Source organism: Lytechinus pictus, chromosome 3, assembly GCF_037042905.1.
Source record: "Lytechinus pictus isolate F3 Inbred chromosome 3, Lp3.0, whole genome shotgun sequence".
NCBI classification, from domain to species: domain Eukaryota; kingdom Metazoa; phylum Echinodermata; class Echinoidea; order Temnopleuroida; family Toxopneustidae; genus Lytechinus; species Lytechinus pictus.
In genome coordinates this window covers 5,471,318-5,492,509 of record NC_087247.1, presented here as the reverse complement: position 1 = coordinate 5,492,509, position 21,192 = coordinate 5,471,318, and the positions used below count along the sequence as shown (strand labels likewise).

The following is a 21,192-nucleotide window of genomic DNA, read 5'->3' as shown; positions in this document are numbered from 1 at the left end:
TATATACAGACATATACATATAAACATGTACATATTACACACATACACATATATACACACATATGTCAGTCAGCCTGTCAGCCAGTCAATAAATTGATCAATACATAAATGAACGAATCAATCACCCCTGTCTCTGTCAGTCTGATAATCGTTAATTTTTGTCTGCTAGACATCTTTGGTGGTATTCTGATAACACAATCGTCGCGGAGACATCACGAAGACTTGAAAAAGTGTCAAAAATTTTCTTACTTTAAATTGAGCATGTTCGATTTTCTTGTGACCCCTCAAAGACTCCGTTATTTTAGATGTCTGGAAGACGTCAAAGTCGCAAACTATCCGTGAACAAGTTGAAGACCAGAGAGATACCCCTTAAACGATAGGTCAATCCTGAACGTGAATTTCCTAAACAATGTAGGGGCAGCGGAACGGATTTGAAGAGAGAGAGAGTGCTGAGCGGAAAGTGGGGGGGGGGGGGGTAGGGGCTGACCTTGCGCAATAAATACAATAAATAAACAAAAAAACGTAAGGTGATTTTAATCAAACACATCACATCTTTCATTTGGTAAAAGTGAAGTCCTCATTATTTGACAATTCCTTATCAATTATATGAAATAACACTTGTTAGTTAAACTGATTAATACGAATAACAAATCGATTTGACAATGGCTAAGGCAAAGGAAAATGATTAATACTAATCGAAATAATTTTGCATTTACTCAAAATGAATTGAAAAGTTCAAGATAGCGTAGGAGTGATGAGACTCAATTCCCCTGATTAAAACGCAGGAAATACAGACAGGAAGTTCAAGTTTCTAGCGTTGCCAACAAATGCAGGTAAACATGGCTGTATGTACAATGCTCCCGGGCACGTGGGCACCTTCTTTGCATTTAGTGTATCGCCATAAACTGTTTAAAAATGGTGGCTGAAGAATAAAGACTACTCTGACATTCGTCTCTGCGACGTTACCTAGGCATCGTATTTCAACGTGTTCAATATTTTCTGAACACTAACCCCAAAACAGAGAGCAGACTTGGTTCAAGACATCGTGCAATTTTTTTTTACTTCTTGGAGTTTGCATCCATAGACTAAATTTTTGGAAGTTGTTCAAAATAAAACTTCAATGTTGCTATGAAATGGCATCTGTCAATTGTATCTTGGCTCGTCCATACCCGAGTTCAAATTGAAAACAAACGTAGTGGAGAGGGAGGTCATTGTTTTTGTACCTTCGAAATTTCCCGCCGAAAGATATATGAAAGATTTCCCGTCATCCTGACTTGGCTGATTGTTTGATTCGGCCTGTCTCAAGGGAATTGCCCCCACCGAGAGCTGTCTTTTTGCATCTTCAAAGGCGGATGCGTGGTCACTTTTTATTTCCTTGACTGAGCACACACCAAAGACGGGTGCTTTGAACTACCTGAACGTTTAACTGAGAACCGAATAAACATTACCTCGTCATCGGGTCTTGCACGGAAACATAAAAGTCGAGATTTGCCACAAAAGATACAACATCCAAGAACTGTCTCTTTTCCTGGACTTGCAGGAATACCCTTTTACTGGTTGATAGTACCTAACACGGAATGTGGTTCCGATGTAATCATTTAGAGGAAAGACGGGATGTGGCGTCATATCTGTCTTTCATGAAGTGATGCCGGTACATCATGGATTCCCTGTAACCCATCTGGAAATAACAGACAACAATAGAACCGGCAAAGAAACAAGAGGGATTAATCATATGCAGCTTCGGTAAGTGCAATTTTATTATAATATAGTTTTTTGCTACCCGTGTGATGACTTTAGATACGATTGCACAGGTGAATATTTAACCATTACCAATAGTAATAAAAATAAACCTAACTCTTATCAACCACGTGTCTGCACTACACGCATGACAGAGGAGCCACTCTTGCTTTTTAAACTGGTGGGTGTTTTATAAAGCTGTTCTTCAGTTACGAACGACTGGCGATCCTAAATTTGGAAAATTTTGCGCACCAAAATTTCGTTGGTGTTGATTATAAGCTCCTAAAAAAGAATCACCAGTCGTTCGTAAAGTCAATCGTACCTTACCAACAACTTTATGAAACACCCACCTGGTCTTCCAGTGGGCTTAGCAAATTATTGTTTGGAGTGCCTGGCGAGATGGCAGAAGGTCCCATTCTTTTTCAAATCTTTGGTAAGACCACGGCGCCATATGGCGCTCTACCACTGGACCACCATCTTACTTAACAGCTCGCAGGTTTAAGTTGGACATCATTTTATGCTGAGATGCTATTCATTTGATTCTTTAAACGAAGCTTATGTTGTTTTTGTCTCGCTTGATCGTTACTCTCTTTCTGATGGCGGCTTCTGAACACCTGCTGAATATGAATGCAAGTAAAACGCATTGATTGCATGCTTTACCAGCATCGAGATTTGCAAGAGGATTTTAACCGTCTCGGTATTGGAACATTCCTGACAGCCTCGTCTCTCATCGACACACCATTATTAAAGATCCGAAAGTTAAGCCTATGTGATTATGTTTTACTGTGATGAGCCTGTTTCTCAACTCATCTTGTGCCAAACCATATAACATGGCCGCAACCATGACTCCAATTCACCGCTACGGCCACCACATGTTCATGAAGTACATTAACCTTTAAACCGACCTACTGTTGCTGATGCTGTTGATGTTGTTGTATTAATGTACTTCAAGCATACAATGGTATTGTGGATCTCAGACAGATTTGAGGGTCATGGACATGATAAGGATGACATAGCAATATTTTACAAAGGATGTACTCATCGCTGACGTGGATTGGTGGCGTATACAGGAGTGGCGACATAATGTGGCGTAGAGGTTCATGATGGGGATTTGGTACATTTTGATGGAGGATTTACTCCAATACTGAACCTAAAGCACAAAAATATCTTTTATACATGTTAACGTCGGTTTGGTAGCTAAATTCTTGAAACGCTTTTGGCCGAACCTGAAACTATAAAAGTGCGTATTCGTATAAGCTACTTTAAAGGTCAAGTCAAACCCTATACAAATGTTTATTTGAATAAATAGAGAAAAATTATACTAGCATAATGCTGACAATTTCGTCAAAATCAGATGTAAAACAAGAAAGTTATGACATGTTAAATTTCGCTTATTTTTCACGAAACAGTTATATGCACAACCCAGTGATATGCGAATGAGAGAGGCGATGATGTCCCTCACTCACTATTTCTTTCGTTTTTTGTTGTTTGAATTATACAATATTCATTTTTTACAGATTTGACAATAAGGACCAACTTGACAGAACCATATAGTATTAACAATGCTAATTCCACATATTCAGGGAGGATTTAATCTTTGTTTCACTTGAACATTAGAATATTTCATATAATAAAATACAAAATAAATCGTGAGTGGATGACGTCATCGGTCTCCCCATTCGCGTACCGACCAGTACATGCAGGATGTGCCTATAATTTGAGAAACTTTAAAATGTCATAACTTTCTTATTTTACATCCGATTTTTATGAAATGTTCAGTGTTATTCCTGTTGAATTTTTATCTTTTTACTAAAATCACCTTTTTTGTTGGGGTGGACTTGTCCTTTAAGTTATTACTTAGATTTGTAAATTGCTATTTAAGTTTGTAAAAAACAGTCTATGATGCGGTTGTTTAATAATATCTGAAATTCAGTGTACACAATTATGCAGTTGAGCTTATGGCGGCATATTATTTTTGTTTATAAATAAAAAAAAACATTCCCATTATAAATCGATTATTTCTTTCTGTATCATCACACACTACAAACAGCCCGGAATCTATATATATCCACACCAGAAAAGTGTTAAACAGCACCAGTTTCGTTTTGGTCTAACACCAGATAGGTGTTTACACAACACCAATTAGTATCAACACAGCCGCATCGGTTTAATTCCAATGGTGTTGTTTAAAAAAATTCCGGGCTGGTGTTAAATCAACACCGGAGTTTTTGCAGAGTAATCCCGCATGCGTGTACTCGACTCCCCATGCAAACATACACCTTACTTAATTGGTGCAAGTTGGCAAGTTTTGGTTGGCTCCAATTTTAAATCATTTGAGAGCGTCTTATCGGAAAATTGATCACTCCTCCTCCATCCTGATATAACGATCGGAGAAAAAAAAGTTTGCAGACGATCTCATCAAAATCATGTCTAGATGCATGTTGGCTACCATCCAGCAGCAGTGGGCAGATGATAATCACAGTACAATCGTATCATGGAGCTTGGGTAAACAGGAAGATTGAAATAGGCCGATTTTAATGCCAAAGAAAATTAATTTATTTAATTCCTTAGATAAATAGGTAGATATGGAATTATGTATTTTGAAAGTGTGGGAGTGCGAGAATGTTTAAAGTATAGTGTTTGACATTCGACCTTTCACGATCATGTTACATCGTTGAAACAGCTCCTATCCTATCCTATCCTATTGTATTCCGGTGGTGTTGATAATAGACACTAGTCGGAAATAATGACATCACCAAGCATCCTGAACACATTATTCACCAACACCCTGCTTTAAGAACTGGGAAAGTAGAACACACAAGGCCTATATCAATCATGTCAATAGAATCAATAGAATGATCAACAGTATGAGACCGCACTATCTTCGGTAATTGATGACTAATTTCCCACCAAAAAATCAAAAGTTAATTTCCTGGTATAAGATTACGAATGTAACCGCTTCAGATGTTGTATTTCTTGTGCTTTGTTTTGCTTTTCGTTTTGATGCTGTGTTTAGCAATGTAATTTTTGGTCAAATCTGTCTACATGGTCTATGATGGTACACTCGTTTGAAATCAAATTGATGAGAGTCTTGCACATTGCCATGATATAAATGATTTCGCCAAGGTGGCTTCTTATTTTTTTTGAAGAGGAGTGGCCATTTTTTTTTTAATACAAAACTCAAAGAAAGGAATAAATAAAGATCTAGCAATAGACGACCGTATATGGCACCAAGGGAATCCCCCTTTGCAAAGGATAATTCGTGTAATTGGGAAATGGAAAACACAATGATGAAACTTTGAAGGAAATCGGACAAGAAATATGAAAGTTATTGAAAATGAAATCACTAAAACTATTTCCATCTCATATTCGGGGTTTTGTGGGTAGATGTTGACAAACGGTAGGGTCAACTCTCCTAATTTGTATAATGAACTTCAGGAGTTATCAGGATTGTCTTTGCTCCGAATCACGCTCATATTACACTTTGTAAATAATTAATAAACCAAACATAAAAGTGATTACAACTTGTGGAATTAATAGCATTTTCGTTATGATAATATTTTCGTTTATCAGATTTTGTAAAAAAAAAAAAGAAGAAAAAAACCCTGTCTGATTCTCTAATTTAAACAACGTTTTTATCTGGGTTAGATACCTTTTTATGATACCCACCCAAACCCACTTTTCATTTGAATCAATTTGCATTCATATCTTAGCACTTACCCATTCACGACTGTTACCATGGCAATGATGTAAATGTAATACACGCAATTTCCATTCCGTCTGATTCATAACCATCGTGTATAACTCAGGTGAGCACTTCAAGTTCACCGTTAAGGTTACACCTAGCGAAATCTTGATTGCAAATTCTCATTGGATTGTTTCCAGTTGAGCTAATAATTAATGAAACAGAAGCCATTTCAAAGTTCATAAAGTATGGATAATTATGTTTGACTAGGGTAAAAAAATAATTGATTTTTAGTTTAAATGACATAAGATGAATAAAAGAATATGAAATGTCAATAAACGAATTATAATTATTGTTAGGATTATTAAATTGGAAAATGGAATGACTCCGTATCCTTCTATTCAGGCAAAAGTGATCTTATAGCGAAGCACATTTAAAACATGCTTTTATTGTGTTTACTTTTCTGGGTTTTTTTTTTACTTAGTACCGGTACGAATATTCTAAGTGAGCTGCAATTTGATAACACGTGGGAACTAAATTATCAATATTTAGCCCCAAGTTCAAAGAATGCAGACGGCTTAAACTCGGTCCCCGGATATTGGCAGTAATGGTAATTTACCAAATAATATGTTGGCTCATGAACAAAATCAAGGTCAACGAAAATAGTTAAAATTCGGCCTAAATGTAAACAGGCTGTATTCACACTATTTTAACAAATATTTTCGGCGAATGCAAAAGTATTCATGCTAATAGTGAAGGCTTGCATGCTCTTCTTGATTTGCCCCCTTTCGAGAGAAACTTTTCTTGCTTACTACGAATTTCTTTATAGTTATTTACTTTCTTTTTATTTTTCAATTGTTATGCCTCTTTATAAACCACGTAGCATTCAATATATTTTGGGCAGATTGTTATACTCCTTCCATTGAATCAAAGTCACCTTCAGCTCTGAAAGGTCACTTGCTGGAAATCGTAATTGATTTTATAGTCTGCCAGATCTACCAGATATAAAAAAGAGTCCATAAAAACCAAGATGTTGAAAAATACAATAGATTAACAATGTACATAGTTTTTTCTTTAACACTTTCTTTGCGATGGGGAGGGCTCCCCCTTCCCCAAAATTTCAACAAAAAAAAACTCAAGTGTACAATAATGACATATCCCAACCCTCCGACAAACGAAAAACTGAATATCCATCATTCTAACCTATTTTCTAAAACATGGACGCTGTGTTTCAAACATTGTAGAACCATAGCAACGGGGCATATTCATCGTGACGGTTGCTAAGGGTTTGGATGAAGTAGCAGATCTCTCGTCATGGGACGGTTGAAATGCTACTTTCGGAGCAGTACACACCTTAGAGGTCGGTTTTACTGGCTGTTGGCTATACTTTCTTGTCAATAGCCCGGCGACTGCCAGTGATTTGTTGAACAATAAGCCTGTAAGAGGGTCTAAAGGAGCGTATGGTAGATGATGCATGATGTGATATTATTACTTGAAACGATTTATTTATTTATTTATTTATTTTTGTTCATCATTTGACAATGTTTGAGGAAATTACGACCGTGTACTTTGGTGTCCGCCTTGGACTAATTCATAGACGTATTTTACTACGTTGATAGAACGGTTAACCTATGATAGAATGCATTAACTCTAAGATGGTTTATATATATATATATATATATATATTAAATTCAGTTCTCGAAAGAAGCTACAAGGATAAACGGCTCCTACTGTCAGAAAAGGCCATGTGTTATTCACAAAAAGTATATGGCTATTTTCCAGCTTCACAATTCTAGGCCTTTGCTGGTAATTTGCTAAAGATTGTTTCTTTTGTTCTCATTTTCCCCTCTATTTTTCAGGTGAAAGCAATAGACAACACACGTCATCTATATAAGCTGAGACAAGAGGACACTTTGTATTGTATATAGGCCTAAACCAAACCAAAGAAGAGACGTAATGGATTTAAAGTACATTTTCAACGTATTCATGTTCATCATCTATGCGGCATCACTTCGGGTGACAGCGGACTCCAGTGAAGACGGTAAGTTGATTTTTTTTTTGCGGGGGGGGGGGGTGTTAGTGACCTACGCAAATCTAAGCTTAAAGGTAAATGCTAGTTTTGGTAACGATATCAAAATGAGTTCGTACAGAATCCAATGAAATGACCACCAAAGTGTCTGTTTGTATAAATAAAACGCATGTGCCAAAGGATTCTGGAAGAAATTGTGTAATTGCTGAGAAATCAGCAAATAAGCACAGGATTCGGGTAGAGCGTCGGGCCCGACGCTCAAAGCAATAATTATACACAGTCCCACGTGCGCTTATCTGTGTTGGGGAAGTTCAGTCTGAACATTTTTCAGCGTAGATTTCAAGATTTCACAAAGTTCATTTTATGTAACTGCACCAGATCTAGATCCTCTATGATATACTGACAATTAAGCCTGGTTTTACAGGCTTTCTCATGAAATCAGTGTTTACTGCAACTACTGGAATTTCTCTTTAAAATGATGTTGTGATATGCTACTAATATGTCGATGCGATTCCATGATCCTCACAACTTCTCAATTAAAATCTTTTCCGCTTTTAGTAAAAGAAAATCAACAATTTGATTAAAAGTCTTACAATTTGTAGGTTTTACTGAATTAAATAATTCGAGTGTTGAAGCAGCTATAAATTGCGTCAAATGTGTACCAAAAATTCCAGAACTATTTATCATTTACGCTACCATCGTCAGTCTTGAATATAACAAAAAGTTTTTTTGTTTTTTTTGCTAATGCACTGGGGACGAATTCTGCAACGTAATAAATCTATTTAAATGAAAGACAGATCACAATGGACATCTCAGAGGTTTTTGTCGAAAGTTGATGAACCGGGACAGCAGATCGTCCTAACATTCGGACTGAATGAAAATTGCAAATACGTTCGTCAAGAGTCAAGGTCGACACACTTATTTTGATTCACCGATTTTCGACAAAGACTGCTTCGTCATGAAAGTCTTTTGACAATAGATTCTCAACGTTCCAGAAAACGCCTGTGTAGTGGTTGCGAAAATTCCCCAATAATGCATTAATAACCATGGCATTAACGGTAGACTAAAAAAATATTTTATCAACCTGAAAATTGACCGGGTGTCCAGATCCCCGAATTGCCCCCAATATTATAGCTTTTTAAAAAGTAGTTCGATTAACATTGATTTATCATTCTGTCAAACATGAACAACACTAATTGCAGAATGTATCTCTGTTCGATGCAAAGATGCGAATCGAATAAATTTTAACAGTTACAGCGTAAGGATGTAGCTCGACTGTATAGCTCGAACATGTTGAACATTGTAAAGCTGTAATGTTTGGACTTCTTGGCACTGTCACATGCGATACCTAGTTTCAATTTGATATAGGGTAATCCATGTTGGCTCATGCCATTGGTGTCGAGGTGTGCTGGCAGACCAAACTTTGCTAGACGAAATACGTTAAAATACGTTAACCTATCTTCTTTAGAAATCTTTTTTCTTTTGCAATTAAGATCCTTCTTTGAATTTTAAAAGTATTGACGAGATCTGCTTTGGAAATCTTTATAGCAATTAAGATCCTTAGTCATGTTATTGAATTTGACGAGATGTTTTTGATTCATTTTTTTTTTACTAAGTTCGAGCTGTATGTAGTTGTTTCTCAGGGGCAACGGAACCGAGAGGGGGTTGGGGATTTAGCCCCACAACTTTTTTTTATTATAAATGTGTGCAGAATATGTAATTATTACCATTTATTGTTATGTTTGCCTGGTCCCCCCCCCCCCTTCTCCTCTCCACTATCACAGCCGTTTCGTGACTCTGCGCAGACTTACGGCACCACGGCATACTTTTTTTTGTAACAGTCGTAGCACTCTATAGTCGCATAAAGTGAAAGTAACATATGTTGAATGATTATTAAACTTAGATGTAACCCTTGCATGTTTCTGAAACAACATCAGTGTCTTGAACTATTCTAAATCAAGACTCAATAAGTGAGATCATTGTTTATTGAATTTCTGGCAATAACTTTTTTAATTGGAAAGTTAAGTCGAAGAGTACATGGAAGGCAAATTGAATTCGATTACATAATCAATTCTGACATATCTCTAATTGAATTTTTGGTTACTTACAATCTTGTCTTTCAATAAGATGAGAATCCGTCGTCAGGCTATATGGCATAATGCCGACGATTGTATTGGGTGCGGATTGCACTTTTAAGATGCACACGTTTACAGACGAAGATGTCTTTCATTTTGAACTAAAATCATTTCATCCATATAAAAATCTGGAACATGAATCAGCATCCTTGATCCATGGAATATGAATGGAAAACACTTTCATAACATGCCAACATAAATCATAATGTTCTTTATCAACATTTGTGAATATTGTGATGTAATCATACACCTGCTTGTTATTTAGGTTGTCAAGGTTTGAAAACCCTAATTAGACTGGAGGAGCTGATTCAGCTACCCCCCTCTACATTTTCACGACAAATCCGCCGCTCAAAACTTTTGACCGCGACGCTCGCTTTCTTTTTTCTTTTCAAGTCTCGCGCAACTTTTGAGACCAAAATTGCGACCCCGTGTACGCGGTTCCAAAATTACGCAACATTTCGTAAGTGCATGCAGACCCAAAATTGCTCAAAAACGAGAATTTGTTTACAATCCAATGCAAAATAGTGTTTTAGACAAAATCTATAAATGCATCATTATTTTTACTTTAACTGATTAAAATAAATTGATTTCATATTATTTATGGTCAAAATAAAGTCTCTGACAATTTCCATTGAAAGAGACATTAAAAAACAAAAAGTTGAATAACAAAGAAATATATAAGAAATTAAAAAAACAATAAAATACATAAGAAAATAAATGTAATGTTGATTTTTAAGCACATTTGATCAGATTCCTACAAAGCGTCTATGAACCAAAAAATAGCATTTTAGAGGCATCATTTAGTTAATTAGAACAAACTTTCGATTTTACGCATAAATTAGCATAATCAATTAGCAATGAGATTTTATCTCATTGTAGATTATGCCATGGATAACACGTGCGATCGACGGCCGAGATCATTTGTCTTTTTTTGGGCCCCCCCCCCCCGTCGTCTCTTTAGGCGTCGAAATATCCTAGTCTGTATTGATAGGGTTATTATGATTTTACAATAAGATATATGTCTAAAATTATTATGATAGTTCGATGTTTTACACGGCTTCGTTGCATACTATACATGACCCTTGATTCAAATCGGAATAAAAAAATGATCGGTAGATTTAGTGTCATTTTTACCATTCCCGACAAGGGTCTGATTTTTTTTTTCATTTCATGAGCAAATACTAAAAACTGTGAAAAAGATGACAAATCAAGTTACGGTTATTTGGCATTTTACCTGTCTCTGACGTGTTTGATGCATTTATTTTACCTTTATTTTGTTCTATAAGTTGATTTTAAAGTCTCATTAATTTGAGATCGAGATATTGACGAAACCTTCGGACCATGTAAAAATATTCGTTTCGCAATTCATAGTAATAATAGTGATAATAATAATAATAATAATAATAATAATGATAATAATCATCATCATCATAATCATTATCATAATGGTTTCATCATAATTTTTTATCGAATATGCCTGTCATTTCAGTAACTGTGTGTCTTTATCTATTTGTCTAGAATGCGAACTATGTCAATTATTACCAAAATTAGTTCACGTATAGTTTGGGACATATATATATACACCATTATAATATTCTGACTTTGACACCTGCATGAATGCTTTTATATTTTTGTAACATCATAATACAAGCGAAATTGCATGTAGATTTTATCTATTGCTCACAAATTGTTGTAATTATTAGAGTTTCAGCAATTAGGGTAGGATGGAGTGGGAGCACATCTTTCTGGTCGGCATACAGGTTTCAGTTTCAGTTTACTTCTATTTTTTTTCTCATTTCCAACATTTCCACCCAAGTCAAGTACATGTGGCGTTCGGTTAAGTTCTCTCAAAAATGCCACACGAATACAATGCCAAATTAACCACCGTCCCCTCTGCAGGAAATATCAAACGCTTAATCAATTAATTAATCACGAAGCTGGCTTTACATGTGGAATGCCTCATCAAGTTTCTCGGGGACGAATAATAATATAGGCGTGGATAAGGACAAGTTGGAGTGAATAAATTATCCTCTGTATCTTGGGTTCAGATGATAAAGTCATGGCCAAGGTGTAATCATCCTTAATAATAATTATAAGAATGATAATGATGATGATAATAATAATAATAATAATAATAATAACAATGATAATAACAATAACAATATTGACGATGATGATGATGAAGATAATAATAATAATAATATTAATAATAATGATGATAATAATGATGGTGATGATAATAATAATAATGATAATAGCCATTCATAGCCACCTATCGATAAATAATCGATTCCTATGAGCTGTGGCGTGTGCCTGGAATCCAAGCTACATTTTGGAAGTTACAAAATGATGCGGAGGTTCGAGCCCTGGTCACGTCATTCGGATGGTGGCGTTAAATGTTAAAAACTCAATCACATACACACATACGCACACACACCCACACATCCTCCCTCACACACACATGCACTATTGACAATAAACAAAAAGTAAAATTTCGAAAAATAGGCCGGTGTTTCTCTTTTTTTATTAGCACCTTCATTCAGGTTGGGAGAAATGGCGAAAAAGAAATGTTAATACTATATTTTTACCCTTTTCTTACATTAAAAGATAGCTGCGAGGACTCGGACTCATCAGATTATGAGACGATGTGTGAACAGTACATTGCTGTGACGAGATGTCGGAACAACTTTGGGCCAGTCTGTGGGTCAAACAGTATCACGTATCGGAGCGAGTACCGCCTAGCACTGGCGGCCTGTTCACATGGGAGAGATTATCCGATTATTCACGTCACACGAAGGGGGTCGTGCATATGGATACCAAGACCTCCAGGTAAAGAGCTAACTCAAATGTTGGATTATTAACTTACTAATTGTTATAGGGAAATAACACGTGGAAAACATGTTTGGATGTTCATAATTATACAAAAGCCTTAAGAAATATCATTTAAAAACGAAACTAATTTCCCCTTTTCATGTTTTCACGTATACGTTTATTATATTTGTGGGTATTTGTGACTAATATAGGCCTACTTCTCCTTTCTTTGCATGTTGCCACCACACTCTTTCCACTCCACCGATCTGCATCTTGATTTAACTGCATGCCAACCATAGTCATGGCAACTCGTCCCCCACCCGCCCGTGACCCTTGCGACTTCCGTTGCCAGAGTGGACAGCCGTTCGTCTGTGGCAGCGACGGAGTTGTCTACGAATCACGTTGCCACCTTACTCGAATCAACTGCTACGGCAACACATACATCACGGTTATAAATGAAGGATTGTGCGGGGGCGAACCTACAACACTAGTGCCGGCGATGAAGGTTACCTCCCCTACAACGCAACCTGGTATGAACGCTTGGTAAAATGGAAATGTACCCCCAAAAAGAGCATGTTTAGCAGGCAAAGTCTGACAAATAATCAATGCTATTTTTTATCAATTACTCCAAATTTCCGTACTATCATTGGTCCATCATCTTTACTGACAAAAAATATTTTGATCAACACTACTTGGACAGGGGCATTTTGGATAGTGCTCTTTCAATTCTGCTTGAGAAGAGTTCTGGGCAATTTGGAAATTGCGATTTAATTTTCATCGTTTTTTAATGAGGAATCGAAATTCGACTTGGCAAGTTTCACATTAGGAGAATAACTAAAATTATAACCCCTTTTTATTTCAAGTCACACAAGATATTACCAAGTGCTGTTACAACGTCATGCATGGGTCTTTTGGGGCATTCTTGGACCGTTTAGAATATGTTTCAATCATAAATTTGTTGAATTTCGGAACTTCTGTTGCATTCTTTCGATTTTAATAGTGATATTGTTTTATCTTTGCATGTATGTTATCTAATATTTTGCATTATTCTGTGAGTGTATGTAAACATGAAAAAAGCTTTGTCACATACCGTCATGTGTCGATACCGTCTGCAATGGTCTTACAATTTCAGACATTTGATGTCCAAAGCTTAGCACGGCTTGGACTCTCGGTAAACGACTTGAGACGCGTTTACAAAAATATATTTGACCGCCCCCCCACCATCCGTCAAAAAATGAAAATGAGTGAAATAAATAAATGATTGAATAAATAAATAGGTAAATGAATAATTACATACATACATAAATAAATGGTTAAATTGATTAAAAAACAGCAATAAAGTAATCTATAGTTTAATTGATTATTTCATTCATTTATTGATGAAAACGGCTAAACGCACACATTCGCTTCTTAGGCGATTTGTGGCAGAGCCTTGAAGTTCCTTCCTTGTGTATTTCAATCTATTATAAAACGATGCGTATTTTTAGCTACGCATGACATCATGACTTTTTTTTACAAAGTAGTAAGTAATTTCATTGTTTTTTTTTTATTTGCAGTTGTTGTAACCGTTATGATGACGCAACCATCCATGGTCACCACTACCCCAGTACCAACAACACAAATGACTACACCGACTCCTACCAGAAGAACGCCAAGGCAGTTTGGAGGAAATAACAGTAAGTATTTGAATTCAAGAACTTGGGGGGTTTCAGCTTGCGTATCAGATTGCGGACTGATTATCCTGAGTTTTACTGATACCTTGCATTTCCATTTATTAAAGCAAATTCATGTTAAAAAAAGTGCAAACAAAAATTCTTGTAAGATGAGGATAGATTATTTTTATACACCGAGGTTCTTTAGACACGCGCACATTTAATCATCCTCAGATAAAACTAGAGAAAGACACGCAGTATAGATTTCAAAGATAAATTTAAGAATTGGAGGTGATGAACATAATAAAGCAAAAATCGACAATGGAAACGACGATAGAGTGAGGGAGATTGTATAGGAAGGAGAATTAGAGATGGGTTGACCCCGGGGTTAAAAGAGATCATAGAACCCTTTTTTCACGTCAACCCATTTTCTTACTCTTTATAAGAATGTGGGTTTTTTAAATGGTTTTTGTATCTGCATGGATTTAACGTTAAGCAAAAAAAAGTACTGTATCAATTAAAATAAAGCACACACACATACACACAAGGTTATTCATATTCAGAAGGTTAATAATTAGATTACCTTTTTAGTCACTATTTTTACGTGTTTTTTTGTTACGCTTTTTTGTTACGCTTTTTTGTTAATCTTTGTTTAACCATCACACTTTTGTTTACTATGATTTATAAAACATTTTCCTAACTATTGGCATTTTCGTTTTTCTGATGTTCAAACTACTAAAACAAACTCTATTATGAAAACTTACTTTCAATTAGTTCAATTTTCTTTTCCCATTTTCTATCCCTCTCTTTCTGCTTTGCATCTGCCTTCCGTCTGTTCCACCCGCTTAACGACCATGGCCGACGTAATCCTCAGCACCACAACCTGGTCGCGGCGATACTCCCTGCAACGACAACTGCCCCGATGGTCCCGCCGACGGTTCCGCTGCCGTGTGTGGTACGGATGGTGAGACGTACGAAACAGAGTGTCATCTCCTTGTCAAGCAATGCCAAGAAGATAGGATGTTGGTCGTGTCAACCCGTGGTCGGTGTCCTCAAGCCCAAAGACAGTGTCCTCCGACCAGTATCTGTCCAATGGAGTATCTTCCGATATGCGGTACGGGAAACATCACCTATCCGTCGTTGTGCCATTTCCAGATAGCCGCCTGTAAGGCCAAAGATGACTCGAGAAAGGTCCTTCTTGCGGGAGAATGCCCAAACAATCTACAACGATGTGAGTGTTTCAGCTGTACCCCAACTGCAACCAATTTTAAGTTGATGGCACAGATGAAAATGCCATTACAGGGCTAATCGTAATTGAGATGCTTGGTTAAAAGGATGCCGCTTATTTTCTGTCCCCCTTAACATGCCCGTATTGCTATTCTATTTTACCTTCTTTCTTTTACTGTTTTGTATGTATATGATTCAAGGTCTTAATAGTCCTATGTCGAGCCATTTGCCATGTTCAAATTCTTCCTTCCCTTTTAGTGGATATCACACCTTTATGTTTAGTCAGCGTGTGCAGATGTGATTGTCAAAGCCGTTATATCATTCAATCCAAATTCTTGATATCGAGATTTTAATATTCTAGATCTCAAGAAATCGAATTGTTGATGTATAACAAAAAAAATCATATTTTTTGTTAACAAATGATAATTCTTGATCTTAAAACCTTGATTTTTTTATCAAGTCAAAAGGATTAAATGATTTTACGGCTTGCCAAATTGTAAGTCAGCATGCACTGGCTAAAAATATTCATTTTCGAAGTCTTACTGCCCCTTGTGAGAAAATGAACTCGATTAATTTCATTTTATTATGTTCGCTTAACACATTTGCATTTTTTTGCTTTTATTTGTGTCTGATTTCAAAAAAATATCTTTAAACATCATTGTATGCCTGATCCATACATGTGATTCGCTACCGTTTTAAACATTATAATTTCATTGATCTTTTGAATGAATTGTTCTAAAATAAAATCATTATTGCTTCCCTGATTTATGCTTGGGTTACTAAAATATTACATGCAATTTGTTAACAGATCGAATTGAGGATAGACCAACATTCAATGTTGTTATATCCTCAATTCGAATTCAATTTGATTTTTTTTTAAGTGACTTTTTATTTTCATCTTTCAAGAAATCATTTATTTATTCATTTTCATTACTGTATCCATATGATCATTCTTGTTTTATTTATTAATTCATAAATTCATCATTTCCTGATAAGTATAAACTTTATGATCACCAAGCACATGAAGTCTTACAGGGAGAGGGTGAAATAAACTCTATCAATATTCATGATTTCAATGGTAGAGATAGCGAGGGCAGTAGGTTGGATATATCATTCTTAACCAGAACACACATCATTTGCCTGGAACACCTGTTTAATGGGGAATTCGATGATGATTGCCCCAAAAACTAACAAATTAATTAGGTATTCTGCACTAAAATACCTTACTAATGGGGTGTTGGAAGAAACTTGCGATCAATTGCAAGTCTATTTCGGTCCCTAAATCAATCATATGTCTTGTAATTAATTGCAAATTAGTGATTGGTTACTAATAAAAATATGCTCCTTGAAACAAGAAGTATAATCTGATTTGCCACAGCTAACGTTGATATATCAGTTGTAAAATTGCAACAGAATATTTGCAATTGATCGCAAATATTTTTTTGCAACACCCCCTAGAATTTTGTGTAATGTTATACCATACGAAGAGGGCAACCTTCTTTTTTTTCATGGCGAATTTTATTTTTCTTGACATCATTCGTTTCTCCTGTAGCTTGCCCGAGTTGTCCACCAGAGATAAATGAAGTATGTGGATCAGACAACATGACTTACACCAGCGAATGTGCACTTCGGGAAATCTCTTGCCTGTACAACCTTCCCGATCTTCAGGTGGCGCATCTTGGACATTGCCCGAATCAAGGTAAAGACAATACAGTGGTGTACCTGGAAAATTCCGGGAGGACGGGCAAAACATTTCTTTCATGCCCGCTCCCTCTCCCCGAGGTGAAATGTCACCAGCATTTCTCCTGTAGCATCATCAAAAGTCATCAAAACACTATCAGGAGGGGGCGCTCTACCTCCATTAATGGGGATTAATTTGCTGACCTGATCATAAATATCATTCTTGTGTGTGTGTTTTCACCTTTAAAAAGTATGTTTGTGTGGTCAGTTCCTTTGAAAACCTTATTCCGACATGAAGATGTATCGCCCTTTTGCTAATAATTATATCCGCAGTAAGTTCTATATGAAAAAGGGGGGGGGGGGGGGTGAAGGGTCATTCATATTATCTCATCGCTCGCTTCCGTTACACTTGTTAAGAATTTGAATATATCATTCTCTCTTCTCTCACGTCTATATTTTTGCTCCATTTTGTTGATAAAATGCCCATTTTATATATTACTGACTGCAATTCTGTAGTCATTTGTTCATCATTTTGCAGTTTCTATTAACTGTTTCGTAATACATTTTTACCCACTCCTTTTCTAGTTGTTTTTTGTTCTTCTGTTTAGTAAAATTATCTATCTGCTTGCTTGCTAAATCAAAACTTTATCCTGTAGTTATTCATTAATTCGTTATGTTCTTTCTCCAGAATGTCCCGATACTTGCACTGACGTCATGGATCCAGTGTGTGCAACAAACGGCAAGACATATTCTTCGTTGTGCGCCCTCTCTGTTGAAGCTTGCAAATACAAGGATACTCAAATCACAGTGGCTTACAGAGGCAGATGTTCAGGGGGCAAGTTAGAGGGAGAGAGTGGGGTGGGGTATAAAGGTTAGGTGACCCCCCAACAACAAAACAATCAGAGCATTTTGACGTTCAGGGACTTTTCTTCGGCAAAAAATATTCTTAATGACTTTGGTATATAATAAAATTTATAATGATAACGGTGTATGTTTGGTTGATTTTTTTAAAGGAATGCAAGAATGATTACATGTTTTTAAATATGAAACTCGCACGATATTTACGTAGTTGTCATTCTGATTGAAAAAAAGAAAAACTGCTTTGGATGTCAAAATTTCATGGCTTTCGACAGTGTTCAAACTGCAAGCGACCTGTCGCATTCAATACGGCTCATTGGCATCAATAGTCAGGATTGGCGCATACTTTTCATGATTTGTTTTCTTCATTTTTATCATATTACGTTTACATCCATTCCGAAGAAAATATGCTTATGATACATCTAAGAAAAATAATTCAATTTGACATGGATGGAAAAATGAATAATTTAATTGGTGATTATGGTACCAATGGATGGGATCGTGTTTGTAGAATGCCCCCTTTTAACTTAGATTTGTAATAACTTTGAACATATTCAAATTAGCTTTATATTCAAGATTACACTTTGAATAGCAATATATTAGCAGTAAAAATGAAAGTTAACGTGTCATCCCTGGTAATTATGATCATGCAATTCTGTATGGATAACAAAAATCAGACTTTTATTTGCAAAATCCGTTGAAAAGCAACGTTATGTTATGTATTCGACTCTATTTTATCCGAAAAACTGTTTTTTGTTCACAATATATATTTCTTTACGATTTTTCTTTTTCTTTTCTCGCCTTTTCTCCATTAGATTTTTGTAATGTGGTATGTCCGGATATCTATGAGCCGCTATGTGACAATAAAGGGACAACATATCAGAATGCCTGCCAGCTATGGATCGCCATTTGTACAGACCCCGGACTTACCAAGAAACTAGATCAAGAAGGATGCAATCTCGCTATTCCTTAAATTATTATATACTTTTTTTTTAAATCAACAACTCGAAGAGAAGATTGGTTTCATTCTGGTGTAAAAATTGAACTCTGCTCTGATAATCAGCGAGTCTGTGAACTTTGAAGAAGTCATGTGACTCTTCGCTACAGTTACCATGGTTACAAGTGGAATGCTTATTCGACAAGGGATCAAGACATTAGAAGCAGTTTAAGCAAGTCAACTTAGATTGAATGTTGGTCTTTTTAGGTGTTTCTTGAGGAGAGGGCTGGTTATGCATGCTCTGAAACATGAACATTTTTTAAAAAAGAAATTCACAATAAATAAAACATAATGGTTAAGTTACTGTGATCATGGTAATGCTACAAAAAGGCTTTCAGCGACAGATGGTGTATATTGTAATATTCTTCAAGTGTCAGGCAGTGATTGTTTTTTAATGCCCTTTTTTATTATTAATACACTCGTGACTTTTTCATTCATATCATTCATTCATTGCATTTGATATGGCTGTTTAAAATTATCCGACTTACTTTCGATACCAATTAAGATGGATTTAATGACGTGGTACTTGCATCAAAAGTACTATACAAAAAAAAATCACATTTTTTTGTAAAGCATTCGGATACTTCCATAATTAAAGGGAAACCGTAAACTAATGCCATAAAATGGTTCATTAATTTAACTTTAAAAAGCATCTTAGAAGCAAAGCTACAAAGAACAAATTATGAGTTGGAAAAGTGTGTGATTAAAGGACCTTGGACTTTATTCGATGGTGAAATAGACAAAGAGTAAAACTGGAACACCGCATTGAAAATGACGGGTTTTTTGTATGTGTGGATGAATTGTTCCTATTAATTGTTTTCTTCATCAGAGCTATCTGATTTCCGAATTGATTTCGAATACTAATGTATAAAAGCTTCTTAACGCAAAAAAGATGTCACGTAAATGTTGTTTCAAATCAACGAATAAATTAGGTTTGACTAATCTAATAGGAGATGAAATATATCTGACAATGCTCTAATCTATTTCTCTATCTTATTTCAGATATTTCAAATTACGATTTTACAGTCATCATGGTCATTAGATGTTGAAATATAATTCCAAATTTAAACAATATGTTTATTTTCAATATTATACAAAACCGATTGACTTCTTTTTTTTATTTCGTGTCCGAGTGCTTGCTCGAACTTTGACTCGCTCAGCATTGACCAACGTACATCAGCAGTCTAACTATCGAATAATGCATGGAACCTTTACCCAACAGCGAAAAAGTCAACTTCTTTAATCAAAGCACAAATTAATCGAAATTGACTTACCGTTACTTTGACAGGGAATGATGGGAAAAGAAAAAATATGGATATGCGAATAATCAATTGCTTTAATACAATGTCATGCAACGCAAGCATTCGTCAATCTTTGGAAAGACACCTCTACAAAAAATTGTTTTTTTTTTCTTATTCTTTTACTTTTTTCTTGCGGTCTAAAAGTAAAAAAATAACAACCCGACGTGTTTTGAAAAGAAATTTTATCTGAAAATAAATAATATCGTTGTGGAGCGACGTGTAAGGATAGGAGTGGGAAAGATAAAGTGAACGGAGGAGGGTAAACGAGCAAAAAGGAGATGTGACCGAGTGAGCGAGAAACGGAGAACATTTTATGAGGGGTTGGAAAACAATGGAAAAAGGGCAAACACAAAATAAACACAAACACTTGGGGGCAGTTGTGTAAAAAAAAAAACGCAAGAACGAAAAGCCTAATATAACCTGAACACAGCTTACCATGTAGGTTAAGTATTTATATACATAAATCGAAATACTATGTTGGATGAAAATACTGAGAGAAAATACAACGCAACTTCCAGGAGTTAAGCAGAGAAACCAAACTGAGGAAAATGTTTTAGGTTCCTCACAAACGGCAGGATACTCATGGCGAAGCGGAAAGCTCCACGCTTTCAACAATCATCCAATCACATTCTACTTATATCATCACGTGATCACTGACACGCATTCCACAGAATCATTGCGAACGAATGTTAATAGAGAGAGGATGTTGCCCAATCCGCTATGATCAGTTATCTCCTATCTAGTTCGCATTGACCTTCTTGTCATCGCAATGGAGGTCTCTGAAACAGATGCGAAAGATGGCGATCACAGAAGACAGATTAAAGAAGTGTGAGTCACGAAACGCTCGACGATATAAGAAAGATTTAAGAACGCCTAGACGTGATGACATGCCCCTTTCATGACACTACGGCTATTTGAGAGACTTATTCAAAATGTTTTATTTCAGTATCAATATTATGATGATCATCCCCAGTCTTACATCATTATGATAACAATGATAATAATAGTAATAATAATAATAATAACAGCAATAATGATAATAATAATAATAATAATAATAATAATACTAATAATAGTAAT

At 35.8% G+C, this 21,192-nt stretch overlaps 1 protein-coding gene across 8 annotated transcripts; it reads left to right on the top strand.

The window, feature by feature from the left end:
• Positions 1 to 770: 770 nt before the first annotated feature.
• LOC129257941 (serine protease inhibitor dipetalogastin-like) lies at positions 771 to 19,910 on the top strand. 8 transcript variants are annotated; one of them, XM_064096193.1, is made up of 9 exons: positions 771 to 1,743; positions 7,282 to 7,463; positions 12,194 to 12,415; positions 12,697 to 12,927; positions 13,954 to 14,073; positions 14,924 to 15,280; positions 16,829 to 16,975; positions 17,645 to 17,791; positions 18,630 to 19,910. In XM_064096193.1, exons 2-9 carry the CDS (start codon positions 7,379 to 7,381, stop codon positions 18,785 to 18,787), a joined length of 1,467 nt encoding a protein of 488 aa, XP_063952263.1. In that variant the 5' UTR covers positions 771 to 1,743; positions 7,282 to 7,378; the 3' UTR covers positions 18,788 to 19,910. The 8 variants fall into 8 exon arrangements, with proteins under 8 accessions (XP_063952263.1, XP_063952267.1, XP_063952264.1 ...); XM_064096194.1 differs by lacking the exon at positions 771 to 1,743 and adding an exon at positions 1,875 to 2,170; XM_064096195.1 differs by lacking the exon at positions 771 to 1,743 and adding an exon at positions 1,959 to 2,977.
• The last annotated feature ends 1,282 nt before the right edge of the window (positions 19,911 to 21,192 follow it).